The sequence below is a fragment of the Alternaria arborescens genome (genome assembly GCF_004154835.1).
Source record: "Alternaria arborescens strain FERA 675 chromosome Unknown contig_2, whole genome shotgun sequence".
Classification (NCBI taxonomy): Eukaryota; Fungi; Ascomycota; class Dothideomycetes; order Pleosporales; family Pleosporaceae; genus Alternaria; species Alternaria arborescens.
In genome coordinates, this window is record NW_021167857.1 from 1,609,817 (window position 1) to 1,621,633 (window position 11,817).

Below are 11,817 nucleotides of genomic sequence, written 5' to 3' on the forward strand. Positions count from 1 at the left end.
CAGAATGCACCAGATAATTGCTTCCTACTTTTGCATACTCTGAGCAATTATGCTTCCAAAACGACCTACGCTGCGCTGTTGAGGCCTGGACGGGTCCTTGCTTGTAGATCCCTTTACGCTAAGAAAGCAGCATGAAGGGACGCAGGGACGGCCAGAACATCGAGGTAAGCAATGCACATAGTCGGTGCGTTGCATGGCTCAATATGCATGGCTCAATATGCATGTACTCAAGCATGAGATTTGGTTGCTCTCAAGGCTTAAATCGAGTCCTCGAAGCTTAAGCAACTAGCGTGACGCGTGAGGCTGACTTGGGGCGAGCGTCCTCCACCGCGTATCTAATCACTCAGCCTCCTCTTTCACCACCATTGAGATAGTCGAGACCCTTCTCACGACAAGGCCCTCGGCAATGTCAATTGCATCGACCCTAGGTCGTCGGGCGCTAATGACGCGTCAATATACCTCACAATGCCGCTCTTGACAGCTATCCGCGCTTCAAACCACCGCAAGCTCGCAGGCCGCGAATACCAGCCCCACTGCAGTCGTACAAACGATGATGCGGCTGCCGTCAGATCGATAGTTTCCGATCAATCTCGAAGGTGTTGTCCAGGACGGATAGGTTTGTCGAGACGGTTGCCTCTAGCTTCCCCGCGCAGATCCGGAGACAACGTGTAGGGCGGTTGGGGAAAGCATGCCGTCATCGTGCTTTCCATCGAGTGTGCGCTAAGACGAGCCACCAACGCAATGGCAATATGGCAGACTGTCTTGGGCATTTTTCTTCAATCATCGCAGCACACAGCATTGCTTGTTTGTGGATACTGCATAACAATTGCTGACCAGCACTTCCGTCATTCTTTCGCATTGCATCGTCCTCATGTTTCCTTCTACCTTACTTCTCTTCCCTTTGGTCTTACTCACGAAACCTACAACTGCTCAGTCTTTTTCTATATCTTCACCAGACACACCTATACCTAGCAGCGATGTCACAGTGATCACCGGCGCTGCCAGTGGAAGTGCTGGCACCTACTCTGCCAGCTTCTCGAGCGGCCTGCCAGGCATAGTTCTGACCTCGACTGCTTCCGGGCGGCAAAATGCTACCGCTACATCTTCGACGACAACCGAAGATGTCACGGCTATAGTCGGTCTGCCCCCTTCGACCAATTCCGCAAACGGTACCGTTTCAGCGACAACTTCAGCTCGTCCTCGGCCAAGTAATACTCGACCATGCAACGGACACGTCGAATTCTGCGAACGGAGATTTTCCAACGTTTCGATGGTCGTCGCGCACAATAGCCCATTCGTGAAACCACACAATGCAGCCAGCAACCAAGTCTATCCAGTGCTTAACCAGCTCAGCGACGGAATCAGAGGGCGTAAGCTACTGATACATGGTAAAGAAGGCATTGGCTGACATTCCATGATAGTGCAGTTCGAGACCCATAAACCCAACGCCTCCTCTGGAATACGTCTCTGCCATACCTCTTGCAACCTGCTCGACGTGGGCACCCTCGAATCATACCTCGCAACGGTCAGAGGCTGGCTCGCCGAACATCCATACGAAGTCATTGCTATCATGATGGGCAACAATAACGGAGATGACACCAAGATACCAGCGACGGACTACGTTGCGCCATTTCAAGATTCAGGAATGATGGAATACCTATGGACCCCACCCTCAGCTACTATGAACCTGACCGATTGGCCTACACTAGCTGAGATGATTATCAAAAACAAGCGCGTGGTAGTCATGCTAGACTACAATGCAGATCAAAGCCAAGTTCCATGGCTCCTCGACGAATGGAACTACCAATGGCAAACGCCCTTCTCTCCTACAAATCCCGCCTTCCCATGCACCGAGCAGCGACCTCCCAATCAAGCTGAAGATGTCTCACGCAACCGCATGTACTTGATGAACCACAACCTCAACATCGAAGTCAGTCTTCCTGGCGTCAGCAGCATTCTCATACCAGCGTACTCGCTCCTCGACCAAGTTAACGCTGTCTCTGGCAATGGCAGTGTTGGGCTCAATGTGCAGAATTGCGAGAAGATGTGGGACAGGCCGCCGAACTGGATACTCGTTGATTATTACAATTTTGGCAATTTTAACGGGAGTGTCTTTCAAGTTGCGGCCACGGCGAACAACGTTACATACAACGATCAGTCGTGTTGTGGTACTGAAGATACTAGTGCCGCGCATGCCCTTAGGAGTCAAGGATTCTTTGTGACTTCGGTGCTTGTTGGGGCGTTTTTGTTGTGGTGAGCTTGGAAGAATAAAGACTATCGACTTTGACATCTGACCGCTTTTTCTGATTTACGAAGATTCGAAAAGCGAGGCGCTTCGGGAGTTCGGGTGGTATGTGTCTGCTAAGATGTCCGACTAAGACACCACTTTGTCAATCGAATAATTACCTTCTCTAGCCTGAACGATCAGCCCAGTGTGTTCGCCTGCTTGATGTCCAATCGACCCACGCTGATGTGCCCGTATTTTGTCTCGTTCTCGTCGGGTACCTCTGTTAATATTGCGACGCTCCTGGAGAGTGAATTGACCATTTCCGAGCTGTACATCACGGACCACGATGTGTTGCCTTGCCATGACTCCACATTTGCTCCTATCGAGTACATATACCACAACACCTATAGTTCCTCATTCTATTGTGAATTTTGTCTCCAACCAACACACTGATTTCACCAGCGGCTACCTAAAACTCATACTCGCTCAAGGACGCCATCGCTAAGACCGCCCAACATGCCCTACCTTAGGACTCGCATCCGTAAGCTCCAACGCGAAGCAGAAAAAGACAAGGGAGAAGGCGAATCGATAAACCGATACAACACAGTACGGCTATCACCACCTCCTGACGACAAACTCATAACGCTCGATTGGGTGCCACACAACTACAAGTACAAGTTTGAACCGCTGCCGCGCCAGGACGATCCAGTCATTAGAGAAATCCTGGGCCTCATCCGCAGCCTAAATGGTCAAAACATCGAGGTTGCAAATATGCGCTTCCGAGTATCGCCGACCGACGAGTCTTTGCCGTTCTGGTTGGCTTTGCCTGATTATACCACCTACTGCAGCAAGCTGTATACCTTCATAGATGACTATCACGAATTTCCACTTACTGCCTGGGTGACCTTCTCTTCTGGACTACCTGGCCCAACCGCAGACAATCTCTGCCTAAAGATAGGTACAAAGTGGGTTTTGCTGAAAGACTGGTTGCTATCTAGCTACAAGTCTGTCAAAAGGTTATCTGATGGAAGTGGTCTAGTTGGCGAGAAAGGCTACAGGGCGCAGCGCAAGTGGTGGAAGCTCAACGGGAAGTATTTCCGTCTTTTCGACCTTCCTGCCGAGGTTCGTATGACGGTCTTCGAATTCGCCCTCGGTCCTCGGATTTACCCTTTGGTTGAACTCAACAGTTATTCAGTTCGTCTCGGCATCGGCTTACCTAACTGGCTCGATAGCAGCCTTATGCAGCGACGACGTACTTTTCTTCGATTGTCTCAGGGAGACTTCCAGAGAGTAACAGGCTGCTCCGCTCACGAGCCTAACATCGCACTGCTGTCTGTCAGCAGGCAAATTCACAGCGAGGCACTCCAGGCTGGCTGGGAGAACACTCGAAAGTGCTTCTTCTCACTAGTACATTTCGATTCTATCCCCGATGCGCGCACTAAACCGAAGTACAACTGGCTCAATCACATTATTCTTGACTTTAACATGAGCGATTGGCTCGACTTGCTTAATCTCAAAGATATGCTTGGTCGAGAACCGAGGACCCACTTACACAAGAGCAGGTCCAAGTCTTCCATTACGCTACTCTCAACACTAGACAAACTATCAACACTACAACTTTGGTTCAGGAGCCCAGATGATGGCGCCTCCCGGTATCCTCATGGTATAAAAACAATCGCACACAAAGTTAACAATACGTTGGATGACAGCGATGGCAGGATGATTTGCTGCCAACGTACCATGGTAGACTTGATCATGACCTTCGCATGGCCTTTTGTCAAGGACCTACGCGCAAAAGTAGCTGTAGGCGGGATCTTGAAGGAAGACACAAAGAACAAATGGAATGAACTCTTTGCTTTATCTGCAGAAGACAAGGTTCGCGTCATCGATCAGGAGGCCGCGGAGCAGGCTATCTTCAACACACCTCTCGCTGAGATGTAAGTGTTTATTCATCTTCAGAGCACAATTGATCAAAGACCTTGACTAAAAACATGTATAGCGCTTCTTCTTGCTCCTGTCGCACCCCGTGCGTGGTTAAACGCTGGTGTGGGGGTTCAATTCCATCAGCGAATCTTTTCGACTGCGAGGACGATAGAGACAGAGGTGACGCAAGCATTAGCAAGGACGTGGAGAAGGTGGAGATTCAAAAAGATATTGACGAGGATATAGTTTAAAGGCTTCGTAGAGTGTGGATGGGGGATGATTGTATGTATTAGGTCTTCCGAGCAAAAACAAGGTGGGATGAGACCTATATATACTTGGTATGCGTCATCCTTGGCATCGTATGACAGTCTTAGAAGTATTCTTATTTCTTGAAAGTATCCTCAAAGTAGAGTATAAGTATACACATAACGCTCTAAGCCAATCACTAGAGTTCACAAAGTCCATGTATATTCTTGCGGATACCTATACCATGGCTCTGAGCATCATTCACACCGAGCACTCTCCTCACTTCTTCGCATCAGCCTTCTCTTGTGCCCTCTTCTCCAACCTCTCCACTTCCTCATCAATGCGCTTGAAGCTCCAACTCTGATAGAACGGCGGGTAAAGAAAAGGCCTGAGATCGAATCGATTATCGTCCGGTGAGTACGCCTCTGCATGGTAACTCGGCGTCATGGTCGTCATCTTGTGCCGGTTTATCGCATAGTAGTGGAAGAAGCGCTTAACCTTGACCGCAACCTCTCGAGGCGTATAGCCATCTGACCATTCATGCGCAAGGCGGACAAAAGTACCATAAGGACCCAGTTTCAACTCTTTGCGACACTTTCCAAAGACACCGAGCTCGGCGTATGTCATGCCCATGTCGACTTCGTCGCTTTGGGCGTAACCTTCGGTGAGGGGTTCGAGTTCGGCGGTTGGTGTTGCGTCGATGAACTCGCCAAGGATGGGCAGGGAGAATTCCTTCTGAGCGTAGCTTATGAAGCGCTTTAGATCGGTTTTGGAGATGCTTCCAATGGGATTCAGATCGGCGCTACTGCAATCGTACTTGGTGAGGTATCCACGTAGACACTCGTCGACGTTGCCTGAGGCAAGGACTAGTAAACTACCTCCGCCTGGGCGCTCCCGAGTCATAGGGAGCATTTGGGCGAAGTAGTAAGACGATACAAGTCTAGTCCTGGCTTGAATGTTCTGTAGCGCGAGATTCTCTGCTGGCTGACCGCCGTGAGCCCTGAAACGCGGTGTGAAGCCCGTAGCCTTTGTCAAAAGATTCTTCTGGCTGTTGTAGATGTCGTCGATATCCGCTTCAACATGGTGGCATCCAATGTCTTCTGCCAGCCTCTTAGCACGGCTCCTTGTTTCCACGCTTGACTGCTGCGACATTCCCATGTATACCGTGTGGAGGATGCCGTTACATATTTGCTGCGGGCTCTCAGGTATCCAGTTATCTTTGTCGTGGTATGGGCCTACGATGCGACGGACATCCGCGAGAACTTGCTCGTTACCATCTTTCACAGCCTCGTAAACCAGTCGACACATTGAGTATACAAGAGTACCTGTAGCGCAGCTGTCGATGCCTCCGCTTAAGGGCAACATGAAGCCAGCTTGACCGGATCGACGAAGATAGTCCCACAGCCAGCATGCAGGTCCCAAAGCGATTTCCTCTTCGGGGGTGTGATAGCGTAATGTCTGAGCTGGGGTGGGCCGAATGTCTGGGTCAAAGTCTGCATCCGAAGACGATATGCGTAGATTTGCCCTGAAGCGCTCATATCGTGGACCTGACACGGCTTGTAAGCCTCGTGAGGGGCTTGTGCGGTATGACCAAATCTCTTCTAGGTCGATTGTCGCAGTAATCACCTCAACATCCTGCAACGAGAACTGGGTACCCTGTGCGCGGACGGTACCGTTGACGAGTACCATTGCGCTGCCGTCATAGAATAGTCGATCACCATCACACCCTTGCTGGTTAGCGTAAAGGTAGGCACCTCCGCACTTGGCAGTGGCTGACCGAATCAAGTCGAGGCGAGTATCGAGTTTTCGCAGTTCATGATGAGAACCCGAGGAGTTGATGATGATGTCCACGCCGGCTAAAGATAATTGGATATGCGGTGCCTGTGGTGTGAAGAGCTCTTCGCAAGTCTCATACCCGAAAGAACAATCGAGAGCAGATACTATGCCATCTCCAAACGGAACAAAAGATGTCTCTTGTAACGCAAGCGCAGCGGCAGGCAGCTCGTGGAGCTCATATTGCTCCACCTGTTGGGGGCGGTTCCAGGGTATAAAGTATCGTCCTTCTCTGTAATTTCCTTGTCCTGCCAGGCTCATCTTGGGGCGAATCAGCAAGATCTGGCCATTGAGGAACACGATTCTCGCATTATAGAGGTTCCCTGAGTGGCGGACTGGCATGCCGACATCGACGAGAATGTCATCGAGCTCCCTATCTGTTAGGAGTTGGGCGAGAACTTCCCAGCAATGCCTTATGGTGTCTTGTTCAAGAAAGTGGTCCAGCAGGCCATATCCTGGGATTGAAAGCTCTGGCGTAGTCGCATACCTTGCTCCAGCAGATTTTGCGATCTTGACGCTTGCCTGTACGAGGTCAGTATATGTTTCGTATGTAGTCGGTGGAGGAGATGACCTGCCTTGATCCGCTGAAGATTGCCAGTGAAATCCAGGGCCCATTGGTTCAGGCTGCAGGTCGAAAGTGTCACGAGACGACCCATTGTAGGTTGTGGTCTAATCCGGTCGTGGTTGATGTAGTGGTGGCCAATGTCAGTGGTGGGGAAGTTGGAAAGTGAGTCTGAAAGTGAAGGATTAAGTAAGCAGAGTCTCTCGTGACTTGGTGGTGAATCACAGAGAGTTGAGGCGCTCGCTGCGTGCTTGGCGGGGCAGGCTCGTAGTAGTGGGGGTTGTGCACTAACCAAACGCGCCAAGATCGCTTGGGCTAGTCGCGCGTCTCGCTAGGGTAGGCCTTCAGTCCCATCGGCGCCGTTGTCTCTGTCGGTGGTACATGCAGGCACTGTGATCGGGTTTTTTTCTCACTCTCGATTTTGTGTGACTCCAGCTCACCATCTCCTTGCATGGCCCTGCGACTGCAAGGCTCGTCTGGGATTTCCGATTGTGCCCTGACTGCGACGACAGTGTTGTGATTTGATTTGGCTCGGACATCGGCTAGAGTGCTCGCCACTTGCCCTGCGTCTGGCGATCCGTCGTGGTTGGTTGGGTTGTCGTGTCTAGAGTCTGCCCAACACACCTCCGGCCGTTGATCTGGCCTGCAGCCGTCGATTAGTGGCTGGCGTGTGCTTGGGTGGGTTCATATGGTCTATCTTTCTCCGCAAAAGGGTCCTGGTATCTACATGCGCAAATGTCGGATTCACACGACCATGCCATTGCCCGCTCCCAGGCCCGGAGGCGACGCAGGATCGATCATGCAGACTTAGCGAGACAAAGGGAGCAGGACTTCTATATACGTATCTCCATGCGCCATACTGAGAGCTACACTCACACCATGCACAGGTACTACCCCCGACCGGGCTCCCATCTTCCACAGACAGATGGTCCTGGAAGCCGCCAGGCATCTCCGTCGCCTGGCTCCAAGTCGCAAACGCCTCCGCGTACCCCGCCGCCCTCTCTCGACTATGCTGCTCCACGTGCCTCGGATGACAAAGCCCTGACTGCCTTTGCACAATTAGGCGCTCTGCGCCTGAATGCTCGCCGCTGTCTCATATCCTTCTTCGACCGGAATGACTGCTTCCTCCTCGCTGAGGCTACGCGCACCCTGTCGCTGCAGAGCGGAGAGCCCGAGTTCGAAGACGACCGATTAGCCTTTGGCACCACCATTTTCCCCAAGGAACAGAGTCTCTGTAACTACACCGTAAACCTCGCTCCCAAGTACAGCACGCTGCCTCTCGACGATCCGAGCGACCTGCCTCACCTTGTTGTCAACGACCTCAGCAAAGACAAACGCTTCTGCAACTTTCCCTTCGTCAAAGGCCCGCCTTACTCGCGCTTCTATGCCGGAGTTCCAATTCGCAGCCCAAGCGGTCACAGCATCGGTACATACTGCGTGCTGGACGAGAATCCACGGGATGGCCTGACGCCGCACCAGCTTGCTTTCTTGAAGAGCATGGCTGGGACAGTAATGCGGCATTTAGAGAGGACTAGGGCAGCAGAAGACCACCGGAGGGCCAAGATCATGGTCAAAAGTCTGGGCTCATTTGCTGAGGGAAAGAGCGGGTTGGAAAATTGGGCACAAGATCCCTGGGACGTGGACACTCAAGTGTCTGGTCTACCAGATGTAATTCTACCGCAACGGCAGCGGCCTGCAGCTACGTCCGATGCTGCGCAGCAACCTGTTGTGCTCAACGGATATGATCATGTAGACCCGGGTATGAAAACCCCGAACGATCCCCCGCCTCTAAGTAGTGTGCCACCGAGCATTGCGAACGTGGAGCCATCTGATAGCATGCGGCCAGAAATAACCACCACCACATCGTCCACCTCCACGAAAGGCTTCACCAAGACTGATCAGAAGGACAGGGTAGCCCCGGAACTGAGAGCCCATTTTACACGGGCAGCAAACATGATTGTGGATTCAACCGAGGCCGAGGGAGTGGCATTTTTCGATGCCAAAATCAGTACATTTGGAGGTCTTGTTGACGACGACTTTGATCCAGATCAATTACCAGAGCCGGACAAGCCTTGCGATATCTTAGGGGCGGCTCTTTGCAGGACCGATCGGGATACCAAGCCACTACCCAACACTGGTGAATGCATCTCAGAAAGCGTTCTCAGGCACCTCCTACGACTCTATCCACATGGCCAGATCTTCCATCTCGATGACGACCCTGCATCGCCGTCTGTCAACTCACCATCAACTGGCGTCAGCATCGATGAAGTCGAGTCGGCCGATGGCTTTCCATTCAGTACACCGCGCAAAACTGAATCCACTCGAAGCTTGGACGACGAAGCCTATCTGAGAAGAGTTTTTCCGACTGCTCGAAGTTTGATACTGTATCCCTTGTGGGATCCGCATCGCGAGCGCTGGTTTGCGACGGCTGTCATCTGGAGCTCTGAACCGAAGAGAATCTTTACGACAGAGCAGGAGCTCAGTTACCTGGCGGCCTTCAGTAATTTCGTCATGGCTGAGGTTGCTCGTCTGGACACAAAGCTAGCCGATGCTGCAAAGGCGGATTTCATCTCATCCATCAGCCATGAGCTGCGCTCTCCTCTTCATGGAATACTGGGAATGACTGATCTGTTGAAAGACTCCTCTCTCGACGGTCAGCAGGTGTCCCATTTAGCAACCATCGAGACATGTGGAAAAACGTTACTGGAAACCATCAATCACGTGAGTTGGGTTAATCTGCATCAGATACTGCCACTAATTTCATAGGTGCTTGACTTTGCCAAAATCAACAATCTGACACGAGGAGTTTCGAAACGCCAGAAGAAACGTACGCAGAGTGCGAAGCACATGATTAGTCCGGGCCAAGCGCATACCAACGATATCATGACATTGATCAACGACGTCGACATGAGCATACTGACAGAAGACGTGGTCGAGAGTGTCTTCGCTGGCTATACATACGCGAAGACGTCTGCTCAGACATACGAGTTAACCACTTCGAAAGTGAACAAACCGCCGATATCCATCATTCTCGATATCAACCACAGCGACAACTACGTCTTCCGCACACAGCCCGGGGCATGGCGGCGAGTCATTATGAACTTGTTTGGAAACAGTTTAAAGTACACGCCTGGCGGATACATCAAGGTCAAGCTTGAGGTTAAGCGAAAACCTGAGGACGACGACGAGTGCGAATTCCGGTTTTCGGTCACTGATTCTGGCATTGGAATGTCGGAGGACTACATCAATAACAGGCTTTTCCACTCTTTTGCACAAGAGAATCCTTTGAGTCAAGGCACGGGTCTGGGTCTGTCTATTGTCAAACAGATCGTCGAATCGCTAGGAGGAGAGGTGGAGGTGCGTAGTGAAAAAGAGCGCGGCACCAAATTCACAGTCACATGCCCTTTGAAGGAGTCACGAATGTCACCAAACGTCTGCGCCACCGGCCTAGAAGGAGAGAAGGACTTGCAACTACAGCAAATCACAAAGCGCACAAAGGGCTTGAAAGTGCGATTTGAAGGCTTCCACGAGGAGGAAGAGTTCCGTGTTAGGGATCTGAAGAACAAAACCGCCTCGAAGCTATCGTTGAAGGCACTCGACAGCCTTTGCGATGAATGGTTCGGCATCGAAAGATGCCAGGACGGCGACAATGCGTCTGAGCCAGACCTGATAATTGCTACCGAGACCTGTGCCAAAGGGTTGCGAACTACGTACAGCCAGAATCCTGGTAAAGTGTCTCCAACCCCCGTTATTGTCATATGTCAGGGTGCGGCAGCTGCGCAATCAACAACGGCTATCACGGTGCCAGGCATCATCTTCGAATGCATTGGTCAACCCGTCGGACCACACAAGATGGCGAAAGCCCTTGCCTCCTGCCTCGACCGCCACGCAAAACGAGCAGAAACACAGCTACAGCCTCACAAGATCGATTCCATCATTCCCCGCATAACTGAACTCAACCTCACAGAAGAAAGACCAGCATCAGCACCCCGTCGTACCGACCACCTCCACGTGGTAGAATCCTCCCGACCCCAACTCACGAGCATTAGTAGTGCCCCCGAAATCCGGTCCCTCCACAACACCACTCCCCCCAAGGCTTCCAAATACCTCAAACCAACGCGCGCGTTGAGATGTCTCTGCGTAGACGACAATCCCATCAACCTCCGCCTTCTGCGCACTTTTGTCGACAAACTCGGACACCACCACGTCCTTGCCGCCGACGGCCTCGAAGCGCTCGAATCGTATAAAGCCGCTACCGTCGCCAACGACGGTGAAGCTGCAACAGAAGAATCGCGTATTGACGTTGTGTTGATGGATATCAATATGCCTGTCATGGACGGTCTAGAAGCTACACGGCAGATTCGCGCTCATGAGATCCGAAATAACCTACCCAAAGTCACCATCATCGCACTTACCGGTGTGGCCGATACGGATATCCAGCAAGAAGCTAATTCAAGCGGGATCAACCTCTTCTTGATCAAGCCAGTTAGATTAGCAGACTTGGAAGTCATTCTCAAGGGTGTGGTCACGGGACAAGATAAAGCGAACCTAGAGATTGAGGCGGAGAAGGAGAGGCTAAAGTTGGTGGAACAGGAAGCCATCTTCAAATCCACGGTGGAGAGCGTGGATGAGAAGGCGAGGGGAATCAATGTGGGTGTTGCGGTTGTTCAGGGCGAGGATGAGGTGGTGAAGAAGGTTAAAGTTTGCGAGACACAAACGCAACATCATAAGAAGAGTGCGTCGATTGTTTGATGCACACACGCCCGCACGCTTCCCAGGAGAATTGGAAGTCTCTTCTTGCTATGACGCTTTTGTGCTAAAAAGAGAGATGGCAGGTCGTTCTAGCGTAGACTGTTCGCAGCGTTCGGATTCCACGGAGGGGTATTTGCCCAGGAAGACGTCGACACGTATCTTGTCGCTGATAAACAAGCTCGGTATGGACAAGGAATGAGTGGAGAGAGAGAGAGAGAGAGAGAGAAAGAGAGAGAAAGAAGGAAAATTTACGCATTCTGGCGTACATGAACTG

At 51.5% G+C, this 11,817-nt stretch overlaps 4 protein-coding genes across 4 annotated transcripts; 3 read left to right on the forward strand and 1 right to left on the reverse strand.

Moving 5' to 3' along the window:
- Positions 1–871: 871 nt before the first annotated feature.
- Positions 872–2,257, forward strand: AA0111_g1403 (putative secreted protein; the record flags this gene model as incomplete). The annotated part of the gene is made up of 2 exons (XM_028647059.1): positions 872–1,370; positions 1,422–2,257. 2 exons carry the CDS (start codon positions 872–874, stop codon positions 2,255–2,257), a joined length of 1,335 nt encoding a protein of 444 aa, XP_028511329.1.
- Positions 2,258–2,743: 486 nt separating this feature from the next.
- Positions 2,744–4,168, forward strand: AA0111_g1404 (hypothetical protein; the record flags this gene model as incomplete). The annotated part of the gene is made up of 1 exon (XM_028647060.1): positions 2,744–4,168. The coding sequence occupies one exon, from the start codon at positions 2,744–2,746 to the stop codon at positions 4,166–4,168; it is 1,425 nt and encodes a 474-aa protein (XP_028511324.1).
- Positions 4,169–4,675: 507 nt separating this feature from the next.
- AA0111_g1405 (Glutamine-dependent NAD(+) synthetase) lies at positions 4,676–6,844 on the reverse strand (the record flags this gene model as incomplete). The annotated part of the gene is made up of 1 exon (XM_028647061.1): positions 4,676–6,844. The coding sequence occupies one exon, from the start codon at positions 6,842–6,844 to the stop codon at positions 4,676–4,678; it is 2,169 nt and encodes a 722-aa protein (XP_028511323.1).
- Positions 6,845–7,670: 826 nt separating this feature from the next.
- On the forward strand, positions 7,671–11,543 carry AA0111_g1406 (hypothetical protein; the record flags this gene model as incomplete). The annotated part of the gene is made up of 2 exons (XM_028647062.1): positions 7,671–9,512; positions 9,558–11,543. The coding sequence occupies 2 exons, from the start codon at positions 7,671–7,673 to the stop codon at positions 11,541–11,543; spliced, it is 3,828 nt and encodes a 1,275-aa protein (XP_028511326.1).
- Between the last annotated feature and the right edge of the window lie 274 nt (positions 11,544–11,817).